Here is a 22,747-nt window from a genome sequence, read left to right as displayed (position 1 = left end):
AACTTTTGGATTTTTGACAACTTGAGGGTGAAAAATGGTATCTTGCAAAAGTTTTAACCAACATTTCTCTTATTATGAGAAAAGTCGAACATCTTTTCATTGCTTAGAACAATTTGTATTTCTTTCAGTGAACTACCTGTTCATACATCTAGTCCATTTTTTTTTCTATAGGATTGTGAACCTTTTCTTTTGATTTTTAAAAGATTTTTCTATATTGTAGATGTTAACCCTTTGTCTATGATAAAAGTTGCAAATTATTATTCTCCAATTGTCATATATCTTTTAACTTTGTGTTTTTTTCTACACACAAGATTTTTAAGTTTGTTTTGCCTTTTTTGGTGGGGCATTATGCTTATAATAAAATTTATCTATCTCCCTACTGAATTATGTTGGAAAAGTTTTCCTTACTCCCAGATTATACAGATATTCACTCATATTCTTTCAGTATTCATATTTTCTTTTTTTTTTTTACCCTTACATCTCTGACCCATTTGGAAGTTATATTAAAATAGGTTATGGGGGACCTAGGTGGCTCAGTCAGTTAAGCCTCCTACTCTTGATTTTGGCTCTGGTCATGATCTTGGGGTTGTGGGATCAAGCCCTGCATTGGGCTCTATGCTCAGCGTGGAGTCGGCTTGAGATTCTCTCTCTCCCTCTCCCTCTGCTCCTCCACTTGCTCGCTCTTGAATTAATTAATTAATTAAATCTTTTTTAAAAATAAAATAGTTTTAAGAGTGAATTCAATTTTATCTTTTTTCTATATAACTATCAAGTTACCCAAACTCACTTATTTTAAAGTCTGTATTTTCCCCACTAATTTGAGACATCCCCTTCATCGTATACAGACACTTGCACTTCTGGTGTTTCTACTCTGTTCCTTTGGTCAGTCTATCTATCTATCTTGTCTAATTCTGAGCTTAATTTCTCATGTATTTTCCTTTTACTACTACCACTGTCTCTACTACTTCTCTACACAACTACTACCAGTAAGAGTGATACAATGAGTTGTATTTTTACCAGTTGAGCACCTTCACCAACGTTACTTCATTTTCACCCCCCACCTGTGAAGTCAGTAGGAAGGGAACCGTGTATCTTTTCATAACTCAGGCTCCATATGCTTTGCTCTGCTCCTCTGGCAACTTCAGCATATCTTTGCCATTTGATCTGCCATATTATGTTGAAATGATCTACCTGTGAATACAATTAGGTATTCCTGTGCCTTACAAATGCTTGGAATATGGTAAATGCTCGTGTTTGTTATTGGTAAACCAAGGGCAGAAACCGAGGCATAATTAAACTAAATAACTTACCTCACAGAAAATGGCTGACGTGGAACCAGAAACCAGGCCTTATTTCTCTCAGGCTAGAGCTCATTTTATTTATTTATTTATTTATTTATTTATTTATTTATTTATTTATTTTTTAATTTTTGAGTTCAAGTTAGTTAATACACAGTGCAACGTTGTTTTCAGGAGTAGAATTCAGTGCTTTACCACTTACATACAACGCCCAGTGTAGAGCTCATTTTATGACAGCATGTTGCCCCCATTTCTCAGAGCTCTGTGGTCTGCGGATCACAGCTAAGCAGTGCACATCCTCCTGGCAATCTGTGGAATGGGTTCAATACGCAGAAAGGTATCTGAGGGATGGTTTCGTCAGCCCCACACAGCAAAAAAAAAAAAAAAAAAAAACAACGCTGTAAAGCATAAAATTTCATGGAAAGACAACTTAGCCATTTCTGGAGTGTAAAATTAGCAAATAATTCTGGGGTTTTGTGAATATGAATTTATTATATATATATATACACACACGTGTGTGTGTATATATATACACACACACACACACACACATAATTTTAAATACAAAATTTCTAAATATCTATATGGCATCCATCCATTTGCTTCCCAATTTCCTATTTGAGAATATATTTATCTGAATAAAGAAATACAACTCTTCAAGTAATACAGATATATATAATCAACCATTCACTGCCAACCTATTGTAGTCCGTATGTTACATATTTTAACATATGATGAAGTAAACTTTCTATGGAAATTTATGAGAAAAAATTTTATTCGTTGTAATGAAAAGTATAATAGAAAATGTTCCCGAGTTGTTTACTTTACACAATACTCCATAAACTGAATACTTTGCAGTTTTCAGTTTTGTTTTGTTTTCTATTTCCAAGTTATAAGATCACCCAACGATGAAGTAAAACTCTGTCTTCCCTCTAGCAAAGTATATAATCCTTATTTTGGCTTCTTCCTCTCTGATGACTAAATTGGAAATTCCTCAAAGCTGTAATTCAAAGCCATAGGTGACCTTAAAGAAATGATTTTTTATATGCTACCTTTTATTTTAAGGTAACTTTTCAAATGTGGACCATGCATTCCATTATGTTTAGCTGTCAAGCATGGCCTTCATTTGCATTTCTTCCCACTGCTATAATTTTGAGAACTGGCAGGTGACCAAAGAAGAAAAAATGTGCATCTACCATCTAGAGTGCAATGTAGGCTTTTTTTTTTATTATAATTAAGTAGCATAGATATTCATGATTAGATCAAGGTCAGAGGAGCAGAACATCAGAGCCAAGGACTTAAAGGTACAAAGAATAGAAAAATTGCTTTCTAAAGTTTTTTTTAATAGTAATAGCTACAATCTTTAAGTTTTGCAATAAAACATTTAAAATAGCTCATCTGTTTTATTTTAAAATGTGCACGCCTGGTGTGTTTGCCATGCACATTTAAACTGGAGCTTGAAGTCTCAGTTGCATTTTTCATTCCTTTTTTTTTTCAACTTCCCATTTCTGCTCCTGGTGCAGAAAAGCAATTTGAAAATTATAATGACAAGGGATTTTTTTAAAAGTGAAGTCTACATGACACCCCAAATTATTTGTACAGAAGGCATGAATTTTCTATTAAGTCTAATGGATTAATCCAAGGAGGTGGTGTGAAGTTTAGTCGGAGATGTTTTCAACAGGGTATCTCTCCCAACATTCAGGAATAACTCCCCGGTTTGATGGGGCAACTGTTGCTCTCCTTGGGCAGACAGATGACTGTACAGCTCCTTTTCTCACCCTCTCAAACTAGCTTATGACTCCCTCCCAAGTCAGCTGATCCATTTAGGATTACTACTTCTCTGCCTTCTTTCCCTCTGACTTAAAACCCATATAGTACACCATCCACTTCTTCTCAATCTCCTTGAAAGTCTTCTCTTTTCTCCTCTGATAGTCTTCTAACTGATGCGAAGCCCTAGGGTTCATTCCCTGGACCCCATACCTTCACACCCTCTTTCCTTAAGTAATCTCTAATCCCACTTTTAATGCCAAATATATACTAAACACTCAAGTTCACATCAGCCTCATCTTGAAACTCATATATCCAACTTCTAGTCAACATTTTTTTTTACAGTAGAAACTTTTATTTTTCAATTTAAAACATTTCTACACAGTTTACCTCCCCTCTCCCTTCATATATATATAGTTCATATATATATAGTTCATATATATATACTTCATATATATATTTCATATATATATTTCATATATATATTTCATATATATATATTTCATATATATGTGTGTGTGTATTTGAAATTTAGGAATAAGACTTCTAATCAAATCATGGATTGACCACATGTATTTAATTCTACCTTTCAAAACCTCATTAAAATAAAAATACAAGGACAAAAAGGTATAAGCCCTCAAAAATGAAAAGAACAGAAAATGTGGCATTAGAAGACAAGAACTTTTCATACATTTCTTGAAGTCAGGCATCAACATTTTAACTTGGTTATCTAATGCTCCTCTCAAACTTAACCTGACCAAAACTCAACTCCTGATTCACCCAACGGCAACCCAGCCTCTTTCTTGTCTTCTCCATCTCAGTGTATATCACGAACACCCAGTATTTTAAGGAAAAATAAGTAGTCATCCTCAAATTTCTCATTTCTTCAAACTATCCCTCATCATGAAATACTGCTGGTTGTTCAAACACACATGCCATTCTGTCCACTGCCTTCATTGCTATCACGACGTCCAAGTCGCCACTACCTCTTGGCCTCTCTCAGCTTCCCCTCTTGGTTTTCTATTATCCACACCACTGTCAGATTTCTAGAGTAACTTTTTAAATGTATACATTCTACAATATCTCCCCTCTGCATAAAATTCCTTAATGCTTTCCCATAACACTAAGGGCAAACTCCAAGCTCCTTACTTTAGTCTGTGAAGTCTGATCCCTGACCAACTCTGGGACCTCATCTCCTTCCAATCTTCTTACTAACTAAGCTACTGCCTCAGTGGCCTTTAGGGATCCTGAACTTCTTTCAGCTTTTTTTTTTTTTAAGATTTTTATTTTATTTTCTTTTATTTATTTTAGAGAGAGACAGAGAAAGCATAAGCAGGGGAAGGGGCAGAGGGAGGGAGACAAGCAGACTCCCCACTGCGCAGGGAGCCTGACACAGGGCTCGATCCCAGGACACTAAGATCATGACCTGAGCCGAAGTCAGATGCTTAACCGACTGAGCCACCCAGGTGCCCCTCAGCTTATTTCTGCCCTATGAGATGCCTGGCACATGCTTTCTCCATGTCTTTTGCCTGCGTCCAGTCATTCAATCTGCAGTTCCAATTTCAACTCTTTCTGTGGTCTTCATAATGAGTGTCCCTCTTATCGACCCATTTCGCTTCCATCATTGAACCTGCCTAATATTTTTCTGCTTATTTAATATCTCCCCCACCAGAAAGAAAACAGAGATTTATAGGTCCTGTTCACTATTATATTCTCAGGGCCCAAAAGCCCTTGGTACATAGTAGGTACGTAATATGTTGAATGAATGAATGATTTCATATTCACATTTGTTTGGAATCAGTTACATGCCGCCCCGTCCTAGTTAATATTTTAGACCTCATTCATGTTCAACCATTCCTTGTTCATAACCATTTTGTTTTTGTTGTGTCATATCACCCGATCAGATATAACTTTACTTGTTTAAATAAAACTCACTTTTCAAAGTGTGTATCCGGTTGAAGCCAGTGCTACGCAAAGCCTTGTCCATGGAGCAGGGCTGATCGATGAAGTGCTTGTTACTGGTATGCAACAAAATAAATACAGACATTGAAAGAAAACACGTAGAAGTATTTATAGAAAGTTAGATTCTACATCTGTTGAATCTAATAATAAAAATATCAGGACTTATATTTTATATGTCTGTTTTATTTTATTCTTTAGGTTATCTTTATGGTTATCTTAAAATGTATTGACTACAATGGTTGAGACTTTTTAAAAAAATTTTTTTAATACAGCTACTTTAAGAAGCAATAATCTAAACTATTTCTCTTTAGAAATAATATGATAAAGATATTTAACTGTTTAATAAGATTGCAGGTATCAATTTACCATGCATTAAGAGGAGATGCCAATTCATCTTGCAACCAATAGTAATCTGCTTCAACAAAAATGTAATGATGGGTTCAAAACATGTACTCAATTTAAGTGCCCGAATTAAAAAAAAGAGGGGAAATTGGGAAGAATGTCGTTGGAAATAGTTTGTCATCCTATGAATAGCGATCATTTCATCATAAAGCCTATTCGAAAGCATAGAGTAAGTTGGATTAATGCCAGGAATAACACTCCCGACTACACAGCACTGTTTTGCAAAAGTTGAGCCGAGAACAGACTGATGAGCAACAGAGACAAGATCATAAGGAAATGTCAGGAAGTTAAGCCTCCTAGCCCAGACCTGTTCAAATTCAGTCTCCAGACTGTTCATCAAGGCATTCTCAGTTCTCATTTTACTGAAGTCTTAAGTAAACTAATTGAAATAGCTAGGAAAGTCTCATAATAGAGCAGTTCTTCCCACAATAATAAAAAGATGTCCCTCTTCTTTCCTAAGAGATGCAACCATCCACAGGGGCTTCTGTTCCCGTGGTGTTCTCAGTCCCTGGGCTTTCCTCTATGTCTGGCAATAGTGACTAAAAAGAGGCAATAGTGACCACAGGTATGAGCCCATGGGAGATGCAATTATTCTGACATACTTCCACTTGACCTCAACACACTTCACAGAGGCCACCAAAAAGCCACTGCTATTATCATTCTTGGTCACTACCCATTTGGGCTGGATTTGATTCAGTGACTTAGAGGTGAAAGGTTCCATATTCAATTACCAGGCCCCCAGCTTCTTCAATTAATCAAAGGCTGACATAATAGGTCTATTACAACTCTTAAAAGAGATCAAATCAATATAATCACTCTATAACCATAAAAAGAAATATTAATAAATATTCTTTATTTAAATATAAAAACCAATACTCGATGGCATTTATATGGATTTGGTTAGAATGTATTTCATGCAGAATTTTATTATGGGAAATTTGAACATAAACAAAATGACCACCAAACTATCCTTTGAATTTCTTTAGCAGCTTTCCTTGGAGAAACTCAAACATTTTTACATTTATTTTACCAATTATCCTGCAACGATGGTTTGGTACCTATGTATTTAGTGGAAGGATTTATTTGGTCAAGGGAGGAGTACTATGAAAAATTGTAACAATTATGGTGGCAGAGCTAAACGGCTAACTCAAAGTGGGGGGGGGGTACCTTATCTGTCATTGTATCAGGAAGTCCTAATGGAGTCAAAGAACAGGTGGAATCTGAAAGATCATCAGAGAAGCAACAGTGAGGTTGCAAATCACGAGCAGTAAGTGACTGCTAAATTCTGAAGCAATAAAATGCTTCGGATGCTGAAGTGACAGCCATATAAACCCAGAGGAAACTACTGGAAAAGTCAAAAGCCAGCTAATCCAATCTGAACTTTTAGTGACACTATCAACATGTATAAAGTCATTTGAAGAGTTCAAGGTTTAACCTTAGGTCTGAAATTCAAGGATAACGTCAAAGCTGAGAATACATTTCACTTCATCTCCATGTCAAAATAAGAAACCACCCTCTACCTGATGAGTGAGGATGATTTATATAACCATTTATATTAAGAAATAGTACTAGTCCTTTGTGTTAAGACTGTAAAAGAAAGTTCTAGTTGTCTTATTCATTAACGAGTTAGACTTCTAAGAGATTGTGGAATTTCTTACTTTGGTGTTTTATTTTGTCACCTTTCTTCCCTTTGTAGCATGTTCCCATTGATCTTACCTTTGTCATTTTTTACAGTAGCTGCCAGGCACCATCTTGGGCTGGTCACCAGGATGCCAGAACCCTTGTCAGAATCATATTCCTTTGATTTCAACCCCTTGGGTGCTAAAACCTTCTCAGTCACTTTACTGCCCTTCATCCTTGCAATTGTCATCTTTCTGATGGAAGTCTTGGAAAATTGAAGAACAATTCCTTCACTGATACATAATATCTTGAATTACTTGCAGGTTGCTCCCTCCTGACAACCTTTGGGGTGTTCATTAATGCACTGAAAATATGCTGTCTGCGCTATAGGCGTCTTGCTGGAGATGTGACAAGCTGGTTAGACCATGCCAAGAAAAAAAATGGCGGTTGCTACAATGAGCTCCATGTGGAAGATACAAAATTTTTCTTCACCCTTCTCCCTCTCTTCATTTTTCAGCTCCTTTACAGAATATGCATTATGCAGGTAAGGAAGGGTAATGAGTACTACCCCACAATAATAAAATGATTGTATGTGAACATTACATGTAAATATTTATTTTCATCCCATCAAACTCTTCTCATACACTTTGTCAGGCAGTTATCCTATAAGTGCTTCTCATCATTACAGGCTCTAATTTCAAGAGACAAGTGGGGTCAGGCAGAGGCATACCTGAGGAGAACCCAGTATGTTGTTTCTCCTGTAAAACTGGAAATGTCTTTCAGAAGATGCAGACATTTCAGAATGCACAGTCACAAGGCATAAGAGCAATGCACAAAAATATCAGATCTATGGGCAATTACCCAACTTTTTTCAGCCAAAGTTTGCCTGCCTCCTTCATTAAGCCTTTAAAAGCTAGCACTAACATGTAGATAACTTGACGGATTTAAGTACCACCTCCCCTGTACTCAAGTGTATGCTCTAATGAGCAAGTGATTATTTCCCCACCCACCCTTAGTTCCTTAGTGATTCAGTCCCTATGCTGTGGAGAAATTAGAGGGAAAATAGCAAGTGCAAAGTACCTTTCATAAATATAAATGATTAAAAAACAATTTTAATATGATAATGGCCAAAGATGAACTTATGAAGAAATATAAGTGACTCCAAAGTCTTTGAAGAAATTCAGGACTATATTTGCTGCTAACCTGGAATTTAGATGGCTAATGAGTGAGTTATATTCATAAATCATAGAACAATAGAGCTGAAAATAAACTTAGAGATTAACTTACACAACTACTTCATTCGTTGAAGAGGAAACTGAGGCTCAGAAAAATTAAGTGATAATGGAAAGGATAGCTAAGTCACACAGTTAATAATAGAGGAAAAACAAATCTACCTGTTGACTCTCCGGACAATGTTTGCTCTAATTGACCAGGGGTCAGCAAATTACTGTCTGTAGGCCAAATCCAGCTTGCTGCTTTTCTCTCTCTCTCTCTCTCTCTCTCTCTCATGCTCTTTTTATTTTTACATGTCCTGCAAGATAAAAAGGTTTTTAAATTTTATATGCTTGAAAAAAATCAAAAGAAAAAATATTTTATGGCACATGAAAATCATACCAAATTCAAAATTCGGGGCCAATAAAGTTTTATTGGAACACAGCCATTCTTGTTCATTTGTCATACTATGTCTCCTGACACATGAAAACAGCAGGTTTGAGTGGTTGCAACAGAATCAGTATGTGGAAATATTTTCTATCTGGCCCTTTGCAAAAAATTTGCCAAGAATCCTTGCTATAAACAGTGCATGAAAGCTAGGTTAATTTAGCAGATTCGACTTCCCTCCTGACTCCACAATAGGAGCCAGCACAAAAACACAAAAATATTACCATATACATAATCTTCAATATCATAAAGAACATCTTAAAAGGGCAGAATTAATAATAAGTACAAAATTACCAGGTAGTCCATACCTAGCCTCGAACTTTCTGTACAAATAGCACAAATTACTGATTCTTTATCTTCGTAATGCAGTGACACTTTCTTTCTTTCTTTTTTTTTTTTTTTTTTGTTTTTTGTTTTTGGGCTAAATTTGAGTCTCTTCTGCAAACTGTCATAAATTTTTTAATTTGACATAAATTACCATAAATTTCAATAAACTGAATTTTAACTATCTCACCAAATCTAGATACTCAGGCATTGCAAAGAACAAAAACTACTATTTATTGATCACTTATATATGGGACATAGCTCCTAAAAGATGATTTCATGGTATCTAATTTAATCCCCACAGCAAGCTTACAACGTCTGTTATTATGATCCTAAATCCGAGGCTCAGAGACATGAAGTAACCTGTAACTTGCTTGCAGTCACCTCACTAACATATGGCATCCAGACTCAGTGCTGGTATCAACACCCACAGTTTGTTATTACCCACAATGCCTCTCTGGCAGCTGGGTTAAAAATTCCTGACACAGATCTGTAGGTTTCAAAATTATGCACCGTCATGTTATGCCAGAAAATTAAAAAAAAAAAAAAAAAGCTTAGAATGTACTTCTCAAGGGAGGCAGAGGAAACTTCCAATGGGATAGGCTGAAATTAGATTTTCACCTTCAGATGAAATAATCACCAGCATAAAGGCGATCAAAGTACCAAGAATAAAACATCCTTGAATTCCATATTTTAAATTTAGTAGTCATTATTGACCTTCAGTTCCGAGACATACATTTAAAATATGTTGATATTAAGGCTGAGGATGTTGCCATTTGACATTACTGGCCACTCAAAGGTGAAAATGAATCTCTATTGACAGCAATTATTTCTGAATACTCAGAGGCTTGTATGAAATAAAAGTATTTAAAATTTTAAAAGGGGATGATTTCAGAACTTGAGGCAGAAGCAGAAATGATTTCAAGCTTTCAAGACACTGGAGCCTTTTCTTAGATTAGGCAATATATTAATATTGCCTCACTAAAGATTAATAGTACATTCGCCACATTATTAAGTTAACAGATTTCTGTGTCTGTGATTCATGCCGATAATAACTTTATTCCTATTAACAATAATTCTCATTTGAAATCAGTAACAGAAACTTCCAAGTTATGCTGGGAGCCTTTCAGTCTTTGAGCAGATCTGCTGCCAGCACTTTTCTTTAAAAACATCATTCATTTTCCTCTGATTGGGGGATACGTGCTTAATAATTTTACTGAAGTAGGGCTGAACTAGCTACCGTTCCCTTCAGTCTTGCCATCTGCACCCAACCAAAGCAATCCTTGTTGATGATCATAAAAGTCAAATTAAAGATTGGAAGATGAGTTATCACCAGGACAAATTTTATAGAGAGAGAAAGAATGTCTGTGCAAATGTGGTCCATTCCTGGGTTTAAGTAGTTAACTAGCAAGAGGCTCTTTTTACAAGGGGGATTCTCGTTAACAGCTGTACTTACGACTCTGACTCTTCTTATACCCTCTCGAACTGAACAACTGATAACAGAGGAGTCAGTGAAACGCCTCCAACAGGAAGTTATCATCTGGACAGTTGAGCAGGGCTTCTCTCCCACCATGGCAATAAGGCAGAAATTCTAACGTAGTGCACACACAGCAAGAAAAAATGGTTTGGAGAATCCATTCCAAGGACCAGACTCAGTTTGACTTCCTTTCCAAGGGCCTTAGCAGTTTTGTGTTCCACTGGGCATCAGAGAAATGCTATGCACTGTGAGTGATAATGATGAGTGACTGCAACCAAGTTCACGAACTAGAAAAGCAAAGAGAAGCCTTCTTTCCTGTGACACTGTGATTTTTAACAAGAGGTTGGAACACATCAAGAGGCTCCAAGCTCAGGTTATGCTTTTACTTAGGATTAGGGTTATTTTAAAAATGAAGAAATTCTGACACTACACTGAGGGTTTGGGGTGGGGTAGAGGTTTTCTTTGTTTTGGCTTTTTGGTTTTGGGGGGATTTTGTTTATTTGTTTTTCATTTCTTACCTGTTAGTTTATTACACAGCCCTTTTTCACACAGCTTCCTTTGTGGTCCACCAGTGTCACACACTTAGGTTAAAACGAGAGTGTAAACCCAAGTGTATTTTGTTTCTCTTTTTTCGTGTTACTTGGCTCATTTTAGAAGTGAAGCCTATCCAAGGAGCCAACAAAGGCAGCCTATGACAAGTACTGTGTTTCTATACTGGGCCCTCTTTTTATTAAAAATCATTCCTATCTATTTTGCCACCAGACTAGATACTATACAAAGGATTTTTTCTAGCCCCCAATTTGTTTCATCAGGGTAAAAACAAACATCCTTAATACTTTCTACTGGTTTTTAATTTATTGTTTCGGGAAAACGTCTGGGGGCGCCTGGGTGGCACAGCGGTTAAGAGTCTGCCTTCGGCTCAGGGCGTGATCCCGGCGTTATGGGATCGAGCCCCACATCAGGCTCCTCTGCTATGAGCCTGCTTCTTCCTCTCCCACTCCCCCTGCTTGTGTTCCCTCTCTCGCTGGCTGTCTCTATCTCTGTCGAATAAATAAATAAAATCTTTTAAAAAAAAAAGTCTGTTTGCTTTTACGCAAAGTTATATTTTTTTAGTAAGTTATTTGATCTCTTATGTGTCATCCTAAGCACAAAATCAGGGCCATCTTTACTTTCCATTGGAAAATTAAGAAGTTAGATGGGATAACAGAAGATTCTTCCATGAAGAATCAGGTGTATTGTCAACAGATTAAACAGAGATCATACTGCCCTTTGTCAGCTGATAATTGGGGAGCATGCCACTCGACTGTCACAGAGTACTTGCGAGGGGCAAGGCATCTGCTGCAAGATGCTTTCTCCAGAGTTAAACCACCCTCGTAATGCCTGGCCGCTTTCCCCCTCAATACAGATTCCTTCAGGATATTATGTGCAGACCATGAATTCCAACCTGAATTTGGATGGATTTCTTCTGCCAGTTGCGGTAATGAATGTCGTCAGCACCCTACCACTATTAATTCTGGCCCCCTGTCTGGAGTATTTCGGCACCTGCCTCTTGCCCTCGAAGAGAGATGGATCGTTTCTGTTGGCGTGTATTAGTAAGTACAACTTAGCATCTCAAGTGAATTGTTTGCAACTTTTAAAATAAAAAAACACTCTGCTAAGATCTAAGCTAGCTATATGTTCTGGAGTAGAACATATATTGTTCTTCCCAATTTGACAAATTGGGAAGAAAATGAATTTGAATCCAACTCCTCAAGTCTCTACACAGACATCAGTGGCCCATTTTCTCCCCATCCGTGTATGCTGCCTCAGAGGACACAGCTGATATGAAGACCTGGCGAAGCTTCCTGTACTACCAAATGTCCTGTCTTTCCTCGAGTGAGGCGGTCCTTACTCCTAAGTCAATGCTGAGTATGTTCTTAAAAATTAACACAGGTTGGGATGCCTGGGTGGCTCAGTGTCTGCTTTTGGCTCAGGTCATGATCTCAGCGTCCTGGGATTGATTCCCTGCTCGGCCAGGAGCCTGCTCGTGCTTGCACGCGCTCTCTCTCTCTGTCTGAAAGAAATAAATAAAATCTTAAAAACAAAAATTAACACTGGTTCACGAACCCAAAAAATAATGCCTGACTATATTTGGGAGGCATTAACTTCTGAACCAGTAGCAAAATTTATTAAAAATTAGTACTGTGATTCAGAATTTCAATGTAATACTCATTCATAAAGTGAGATATATAGTAAAAATTTTCAAGCATTTTTTCCAGCTTTATTGATCTTCCAGCTTAATTAACATATAATATTGTGGAAATTTGAGGTGTACGATGTGATGATTTGAGACAAGTACACACTGTGTTTACCACAATCAGGTTAGTTAACACACCCTTCACCTCACATAGCGCTGCTTTCTTGTTATAGGGAGAACACTAAAGCTCAACTTTCATTTTTGAAAGGGAAAAAAAGTAGGTCATCTTACTCAGAACACAAGCAATAGCCCATAAAATAAAAATTCTCCAATTGCGGTGGGAGAGAAGGAAGGAGCTGAAGTCCATTCTGATCACACTCCGCCTCTGCCTGGCCGAGGTCCCTCAGGCACCTCCAAGGAACAGGGGACAAGGATTGGTACGGCCAAACCAGGCTCCGCCTAAGAATCAGAGATCGCGGCCTCAGCCTCTCTGCTGCTGAGCTCCTGCTGCGCGACCCTGAAAAGCCGCCTAACCTTCCTTGTCTTCTAGTTCACTTATTTTGTTCACCCAGGGGCAGACCCTCAATCAATTTGGGGTCCCTCTGTTCTGGAAGACTTTCAATATCACTCCGGATGATGTCGGTGCCTGGAGCATAGTCTGGACACATAGTGAAAGCTCTGTAAATGTTAACTAGTATTGAACCATCATGTGTAGGGGGCAGGTCTAACTGGTGTGCATAAACAGAAAGCAAGGGTGATCTGAAACACTTAAGAAATATCTTATAATGGTAACCTAACATCTTATGGTCTACTTGAGATATAACTCTAGAAGATTCTCTTCTCTTGGTTAACCTGTTCTATTCTTAATTCCTCCCTCTTAGAGAGGAGTGGAGACCATACAGCCTTTAATAACCCATTACTATATTTTTTTGGCTATTTCTCTGTAGAAGTTACTTTTAGAGAGCATGCTTCTTGTTATTTACCAAAGCCACCAAATCACCTCAGATCACATCACAGGTTAGATTTGTTTTTGGAAAGAACTCAAAGTGACTGAACTTAGCGCAGTGTATGTTGTTATCTCCAATTATAGAGGCCTTTAGCAAATAACCTTTTTTGATTGAGTTCTTAAGCCGCTAACCCCAACATTATTTATCGTAATTGGTTTAGGCAAACTATAAATCTTACTTGGTTTTGACAATCCTTAAGTCTTAAAAAGTGCTTTTTGGTCTGCCAATGTAGAAATTCTAAAACCAGTCTTTAGTGAATGCCCAACACTATTTCAAGATATAAGCAAAAAGCAAGACATCGTACATGCCCTCAGAAAGTAGACTTTTTTTTTAAGATTTTATTTATTTATTTATTTATTTATTTATTTATTTATTTGAGAGAGAGAGAGAGAATGCATGTGGGGAGGGGCAAAGGGAGAAAGAGAGACTCTTACGCAGGCTCTGTGCTGCACGTGGAGTCTGATGCAGGGTTCAATTTCATGACCCTGAGACCATGATCTGAGCTGAAACCAAGAGTGGAGGCTTAACCAATTGAGTCACCCAGGCGTCCCCAGCAAGGACACTATTAAAACAGAATGAATACAGGACAAAATGGGGGTAATTCATATTGCAAACGGCCAAAAACTTCAGCAGTCTTGTACAGTATAATGGAAATCCGGTCTGGGCTCTCAAATTATGCTTAATTACTAGTTTTTTTTAAAAAATCGGGCCATTTTAAGAAAATATACTATACAGCATGGCTGAAAGAATTACATTAGAAGTCTTTCCTGAGAATAAGATATCTTAAATTCATTTTAAATATGAGCAACTTTCTCTTGGACAATTCTCCACTCTTACATATTTAAAATCCTTTCTATTCTTTCAAAGGGGTATGTTTTTTATGGATGGAGGAAAGTTAGGCAGAGTTACCTAACATATCTCATATATATGAACTAAATATTCCCCTTCAAGATTGGTAACAGACTTGTTGGACAAGAAAAAGGAAAAACTAGACTCATTAAAAAAAAAAATGAGCTATGTTCCTCTGAGTACAGAATACTGAATTCGGTTGTTTCTAAGCCAGACTCCATTCATTTGTTCATTTACATACTTGTTCATTTATTTGCATAATATTTTGCTATGGGAATATAAAAAAAGTGTGATGATATGCATCTTTTAAAACTAGATGTTTGCTTCAGTTCTTCCTATTCTGCTTATGATTATGGAAGATTAACAAGTTTTATCAGGGCATACAAGCACAAACTTAGGCTACTTTTTTGGTAGTAATTTACATAACTGAATTAGTCCAATATTAAAATCTCCTTTCACTTTCAACCCAAGTGCCTTGAAAATATGAATGACGTATATAAGTACATAACTTGTGAACAAATATTTATGAGTTCCTAATTTGAACCTAGGCCCCTTCTTATACATATCCCATTTAGGCTCATGATAAACTGTCATTTAATAGGTCAAGGATCTAAAAGAGAGTAAGTGCCATTTGAATTCAGGTGTTCTCATTCTAATGCCATTGCAGCAGCGTTATTATTATTATTTATTATTATTATTATTCCACTTACCAGCTATAAGTAATTGTTAGATGATAGGTAAATTATCATTGTTAATTTGGAATCCTTACTGCTATTTCTTTTTTTTTTTAAGACTGTATTTATTTGCTTGAGGGAGAGTGAGAGAAAGAAAGAGCACAGAGGGAGAGGGAGAAGAAGACTCCCTCCTGAGCAGAGAATCCAATGTGGGGCTCAATGCAGGGCTGGATCCCAGGACCCTCGGATCATGACCTGAGCCAAAGGCAGATGCTTAACCAACTGAGTCACTGAGGTGCCCCCTTACTACTATTTCTTTCCCTCTTTCTTTCTTTCTTTCTTTCTTTCTTTCTTTCTTTCTTTCTTTCTTTCTTTCTTGAAAGATTATATTTATTTTGGAGAGAGAGAAAGAGTGAGTGAAAGAGAGCACAAGAGCCAGGTGAGGGACAGAGTGAGAAGCAGACTCCCCACTGAGCAGGGACCCCGATGTGGGGCTAGATCCTGGGACTCCAGGATCATGTCCTGAGCTGAAGGCAGCCACTTAACCGACTGGGCCACCCAGGAGCCCCCTTACTACTATTTCTAATTAAGGCTCTGCAATGAATGAAAACAAATCCTTTCGTCACTACAACAGGCAGTTACTGCTTAGACCCGGCACTCTCTTCTACATTCGTCATCCCCCTTCCAGGGACTGTCATGTTTCAGGAGGCAGATGGTACAGACAGTGCACATGCCTAGTGTTTGACATGGATAATCACAGCCTAGGCCAAGAATGAGGGATGGGGAAATCTCACTCAGTTGGTCAAACTAGAAATTTAATAAAGGAAAAAATAAACTTACCTTTTCTATCTAGCTCATAAACAATGCAACAAGAGAAGGGTTTCTGATTCAAGATATGACGGTTTTGACTTTATCACCTAAAGAAATCAAAAAGTATATCACAGTACCAACTATAAAGAATCTCCAAACCTTCCAGAACCGTGAAAGTCAGAGGCTTGATACGCTCAGAGTTTTACCAAGACTGTATTTTCCTAACACTACATGTGAGCAGATTTATCTGTTTACGAGTCAACCTTAATTCACCTAAAATCTAAAATCAGTGATATTGTGGTTTATGCTCTGTCATAATTGGACATACTTCATTTTAGCCTTTTTCAGTTCAAAAATGTTTATACGATGAGTACTTCCTTTCCTTAGTGTTAATTAAAATCCTACAGTATGTGGTATTTAGCAGTTAGTGCTGACATACACAAGTATTAATCTGACTAAAATTAGCCTAATTAAGATTGTTATTAAGTCTTACATAAAGCAGAAGTGTATAACACAGTAGGTAGCAATTATGTTGGCTTTTAAATAACATTTAAGTTGAAATGTCGATGAAGTATTTTCAAACATCTCCCAGGCCTTCCTCTTTAAAATAAAAACTTGAAAATTCAAATTTTAACCCCAAGTCCTTTATGATAAAGGGACAACCAAGGTGTTGGTCACTTTTTACATAACCAGTAACTGTACTTGTTCTAATAATTGACAGTAATAAAAGGTTCCTTTCTGAGGGCACCTCAGTGGCTCAGTCAATTAAGCAGCCAACTCTTGGTTTGGCTCAGGTCATGATCTCATGGGACATGAGAATGTGCCCCACCTGGGGCTCCACATCAGCATGGAGTCTGCTTGAAGATTCTCTCCCTCTGCCCCTATCCACATTTGCACACATGCTCTAAAAGGTTCCTTTTTGGGGGCGCCTGGGTGGCTCAGTCATTAAGCGTCTGCCTTCAGCTCAGGGCGTGATCCCAGAGTCCTGGGATTGAGCCCCACATCAGGCTCCTCCACTGGGAGCCTACTTCTCCCTCTCCCACTCCCCCTGCCTGTGTTCCCTCTCTCGCTGTCTGTCTCTCTCTCTGTCAAATAAATAAATAAAATCTTCAAAAAAAAAAAAAAGGGTTCCTTTTTTGATTGGAGCCAAAGTGCTTGATAAATTAAAAATTGAGTCAGAGGTCCAATCACCTTCATTGAAAATAGCATTATTTTAGGGCGCCTGGGTGGCTCGGTCGGTTAAGCATCTGCCCTCGGCTCAGGTCATGATCCCAGGGTCCTGGGATCGAGTTCCACATCTGGCTCCCTGCTCAGTGGGGAGTTCTCCCTCTCCCTCTGCCCCTCCCCCTGCTCGTGCTCACTCCCTCTCTCTCTCTCTGTGTCAAATAAATAAATAAAATTTTTTAAAAAGAAAGGAATATTTTAGTAAAACCACTTTTTTCGTTATTACAGTTTTAGAACTGATGCATTTTTTTCCAAAAAGAAAATCACAGTGTATACCCATTGAAAATACCTGCTCGAAGGAACTGTAAATACTAAAAGAAGTAATGTGTAAATATCCAGCCTGGATCATTCATTTATTCGATTGTTCATTTGTTTCATAAAAGCACATTAGTGTTCTCAAGTTCTTATTTTTACAGTGGACATCAACAATGGACTAACTGTGAAGTAAAGTAGACCAGCTCGTACACCAATTGAAGCAATAATTGATATCTTACAGATAACACGTGTGCATCTGATTTCTATGTAAATGAGTTACCTGCTCCATATTTAGACATAAAACACCAACTGAAGTTGACCCTCCTGAAATGAGTTCTGGTGGTCTAAAGAGAAACAAAAGACAGAATACGAATACCTCCGTTCAAATATAGGAACATACCACTAATAGGAACAATGAAAGTTAAAAACACACCATTCTAGTAGTGAGTCAGTAATATCTTCTGCAAAGGCAGCAGACACATACGACAATAAAGTCATACTGTCTCCGAGAGTGGTTTATGGACACCTGTATGTTCTCTCATGAGCAAATTTCCTATTCTGGGAATTGGCCAAAATCATGGATCATGGCTCAGTAGAATTTCATACTCACAGTTGTGTTACGTATCAGAGACTCATACATCAGACTACCCATAAAAAAACCCACAGTTTTCTCAGTCGGTAAATTTAACCAATAACTGCAGAATCTTAACATATCTATTTTTTTAGTATTAGATTGCTTCAACATGAAACGGCAACGTTTGAATAAATTCTGACTTTCCTTTATTTCACTGTGGTCTAATTTGGAAAATTATTACATGGCAGAGTAATACAATAAACTATAAGAGCTTCAAGCCTCTTACAGACTTGTCTACAACCCCACAGCCAATATTAAAACATACATTATTTATCCGAATATAGTATCTCCTTTGGAACCATGTGCTTTATCTTGTAAATACAGATCTGCTGGAGGTTTAAAATGTGTACATTCTGATAAACTGCGCTCTGCTTTGGACGAGTTATGATCTCATAGAAGTTAAGAATAAAAACGGAATGGATTAAATTTAGGTTGTAATCAAACTTTGTTTTGAATGTTAAGAAAGTCATTTTTCACTAGCATCAGAGTGCAGTAGCAAATACAAAGCAAATGTAGTTATCTAGATCCTTCAGGTAAAAAATATGCTTTGCCCTAAAATATCTGGGTAAATGAGTTAAGTATTTGCACTTCGCTTGAAATTGTCTGGAGGACCGTCTTTCATTGGATTTTGCTAGATTAGTTCTCATAGTGCTTTATGCTAGAGCAGTACTTCTCAAAGTTTAATGTGTATGGGAATCGCTGAGGCTTCTTATTTAAATGCAGATCTGACTCAGTCTTTCGAAGGTGGAGCCTGAGATTCTGGAGGTCTAGCGAGCTCCCAGGTGATACGTACACTGCTGGTCAGGGACTACGGTTTGAGTATCAAGGACAGATAAAGAGGCCATGAGACTGCTCTGTCATGGTTCATGCCTGTATACAGGCAGTAGGAGCCCAGGAAAAACTGCCACTCTTTCTCATCCGGTCAGAGTTCAAATTCAGGAGTAGGCAATAAAAGCTGATGGCTAAGCCAGGGCTAAATCTGGCCCATCATTTGTTTTTACACGGCCGGCAAACTAAGAATTATTTTCACAGGGGCGCCTGGGTGGCACAGCGGTTAAGCGTCTGCCTTCGGCTCAGGGCGTGATCCCGGTGTTATGGGATCGAGCCCCACGTCAGGCTCCTCTGCTATGAGCCTGCTTCCTCCTCTCTCATTCCCCCTGCTTGTGTTCCCTCTCTTGCTGGCTGTCTCTATCTCTGTTGAATAAATAAAATCTTTAAAAAAAAAAAAAAAAGAATTATTTTCACAGATGAACGTTTGCTCTTGATCCAATGATAAGAAGCAGTAACTTTAAACCCCGGTTAAGTGAAATTCCATCACCTTCCCCAAAGAATTATTATTTTGAATTTCATCCATAAAAAATTTGTAGAAACATATTCTACCTCTTGTTGCATAAATTACTTTCATATCTTCAAAATTTTGCCTTTTTGTCCCCCAAACTCAAAAATGTTTATTATCGGGCTTTTACAGGAAAAAAAAATTGCAGGTATCTTGTCTGAGCTACTGCCTCAAATGCTATCAACTTTTCTGAGTAAAATATAACCTGGTTTACATAGTACAAGGTGATAACCAAAAAAAGGGGGGGTGATGTTTTTTATCTAGATTACCCTAAAGTAGTTAGGATGGGGGCCATCAGAGAAGATTCTCATAGAATTCAAAGTCTGAAACAAGAAAGTTTGAAAACTTATTCTTACCTACCTCAACACTTTCTTTACAGTTCGTATGTTTGTTTGATTTTTTTTAAAGATTTTATTTATTTATTTGACAGAGAGAGAGACAGCCAGCGAGAGAGGGAACAGGCAGGGAGAGGAAGAAGCAGGCTCCCAGTGGAGAAGCCCAACGTGAGGCTGGATCCCAGGACTCTGGGATCACACCCTGAGCCAAAGGCAGACGCTTAATGACTGAGCCACCCAGGCGCCCCTACAGTTCATATGATTATCATGGACAATACAGTTTGTGCAATTTGTACAAATTAAGTTTTATGTCATGCCTGAATATACCTGCGTCAGTTTGCTCAGGCCGCCATAACAAAATACCACAGACTAGGTGACTTAAACACCAGAAATTGTTTCCTCACAGTTCTAGATGGTATAAGGCCAAGGACAAGGCGTAGGAAGACTAGGTTTTTCCTAAGGCTTTTCTTTTCTTGGCTTGCAGATGGCCATCTCCTCGCGAGGTCCTCACATGGCTCTTCCTCTGTGCATGCACGGACATGGTGCCTTTTCCTCTTCTTCTAAGGACACCAGTCCTATTGGATTAGGGCCCCACTCTTACGCCCTCGTTGAACCTTAATTACCTCTCTAAAACCCCTGTCTTCAAATAGTCACATTGGTGGTTAAGACTTCAATACACTATTTTGAAGGAACATATATGGACTCATAGCAACACTATATGTACGTAAAGATTCATCTCTAAAATTGGGTTACAGGGCGCCTGGGTGGCGCAGTCGTTAAGCGTCGGCCTTCGGCTCAGGGCGTGATCCCAGCGTTCTGGGATTGAGCCCCACATCAGGCTTCTCCGCTAGGAGCCTGTTTCTTCCTCTTCCCTACCCCTGCTTGTATTCCCTCTCTCGCTGGCTGTCTCTCTCTGTCAAATAAATAAATAAAATCTTTAAAAAAAAATAAAAATAAAAAAATAAAATGAAATGAAATTGGGTTACATATTATAATGGATTGGCAGCATTTTTTTCCCTTCTTGGTGATACATAGAAACATGTTTCTTCTTATAGTTTAATTCATCTTAGATTCAGGAAACATGTTAGATTAGCGAACAAATAATGCTGAAAGCCTTTTAACAGCAAGTTATGGTCTCTAGCCTGGCTTTCTCCGCCATCCAGTCATGGTTCCCAAAGACAAATCATTTTCAAATTTTAGATGTTGTTTGTCTAAGTGAATACTGCTAAATAATAAGATTATAGAAATAGTTTTATTTAAATCGGCGATCAGTTTTACACACACACACAAACTCATGGCAAAACCAAAGAATTGGATTCAATTTTCTCATATAAAAGTTTATTTTCTGTACTTAAAAAGTATGTGATTTTCCTCAGTTATTTAATTAAAAATTGTTTGCTTTTTAAGTTTCAAACTGCTTTACCAGTTTCACGACACTACCACTACTTCGTCCCAGCGCTAAAACACGTAAGGTAATGTACTAGAGGCTCCTCTTCCTCTGGAGATCTTCTTGCGGACGTCTATGTCCTTGTTCTCTGTCTTGACGATGGCCCTCTAGATGGGCTGCATGGTGCTCTTTTTTGTTAGATCTCTAATGACCTCTTCCTCTTTCTTGACTTCCTCTTTCATTATCATTTATTTTTTAGCAACTTCCTAAGAAAGGGTATTTGGAAAGTATAATTTTCCAAGAATTTATATGACTGAAAGTCTTTTTACCCTTACACTTGATTAATCACCTGTAAACAGAATTCTAGGTTGAAAATAATTTTCCTTCAAAATTTTGAAGCTATTGTTCTGATTGTGATCCACAGACTTGAAGGACTGTTGAAAAGCCTAGTGCCCTTCTGATGCTCTTTCCTGTGTTTATGACCTCTTTTCCTAACTGGAGCACACTCTCTATCAGTGATATTCGAAGACGCCATGTTATTGTACCCTGGTAAAGGTCTTTTCAACCACTGCACTATTCACAGGTATTCTCACCATTCTCTCAATCAGATAACTTTTCTTTTTCTTTTTAAAATATAACTTTCTCTTCTTCATTTTCTCTGTATTTCAATTCCTATTGATTACAATAGGGGTTGGACCCTCCTAAAATAATCCAAATAAGTCTCTTTAAAAAAAAATTTTTTTGAGAGAGAGAGCACACACACTTGCTTGCAAGCAAGTTGTGGGGGAGGGGCAGAGGGAGAAAGGGAATCCCAAGTAGGCTCCACCCACAGCATGGAGCCCACCACTGGATTCAATACTACAATCCTTAGGTCATAACCTGAGCTGAAATCAAGAGTAGGTCACTTAGCCAACTAAGCCACCCAGGTGCCCCCAAATAAGTCTCTTTCAAAAAAAAAAAGCTCTATTGAGGTATGATTGATCTACAAAAGCTGTACATATTCAATGTACATAACCTGATGAGTTTGGATATCTTTTATTTCTTCTTCTTGCCTAAAGGTTCTGGCTAGGTCTTCCAGTAATATGCTGAATATCAATGGCGAACGTGGGCGAGTAAAGAGTAGGGAAAAATGTTTCAGAAGAGCAAAGCAAAGGCTCTAAGGTGGGAACGAATTTAAGATGGTCAAGAAAAACAAAAAATGTGGCTGAAAAATGGTCAGAGAGGAGAAAGTAGCAACCAGTTAGAGAGAGATGATAAGTACAGGCAATATAAAGGCCATGTTGAAGATTTGGGATTTCATCTTTTTTTTTTTTTTAAAGATTTTATTTATTTATTTGACAGAGATAGAGACAGCCAGCGAGAGAGGGAACACAAGCAGGGGGAGTGGGAGAGGAAGAAGCAGGCTCATAGCGGAGGAGCCTGATGTGGGGCTCGATCCCATAACACCGGGATCACGCCCTAAGCTGAAGGCAGACGCCCAACCGCTGTGCCACCCAGGCGCCCCTGGGATTTCATCTTAACCGTATGAAAACCTACAGACAGAATTTAAGC

At 38.0% G+C, this 22,747-nt stretch overlaps 1 protein-coding gene across 1 annotated transcript in view; it reads left to right on the top strand.

Annotated features, from left to right (window-relative positions):
• SLC15A5 (solute carrier family 15 member 5) overlaps positions 1–22,747 on the top strand; it is a 75,684-nt gene that overhangs the window by 17,598 nt on the left and 35,339 nt on the right. The window contains exons 4-5 of the mRNA XM_008707090.2: positions 7,373–7,593; positions 11,915–12,101. Of these exons, the coding sequence (XP_008705312.2) occupies positions 7,373–7,593; positions 11,915–12,101 (408 nt within the window). The remainder of the gene's footprint in view (positions 1–7,372; positions 7,594–11,914; positions 12,102–22,747) is intronic.

The sequence above is a fragment of the Ursus maritimus genome, unplaced genomic scaffold (assembly GCF_017311325.1).
Source record: "Ursus maritimus isolate PB19 unplaced genomic scaffold, ASM1731132v1 scaffold_26, whole genome shotgun sequence".
Lineage (NCBI taxonomy): Eukaryota > Metazoa > Chordata > Mammalia > Carnivora > Ursidae > Ursus > Ursus maritimus.
The sequence above is the reverse complement of the archived record's forward strand: the minus strand, read 5'-3'. Positions and strand labels throughout refer to the sequence as shown.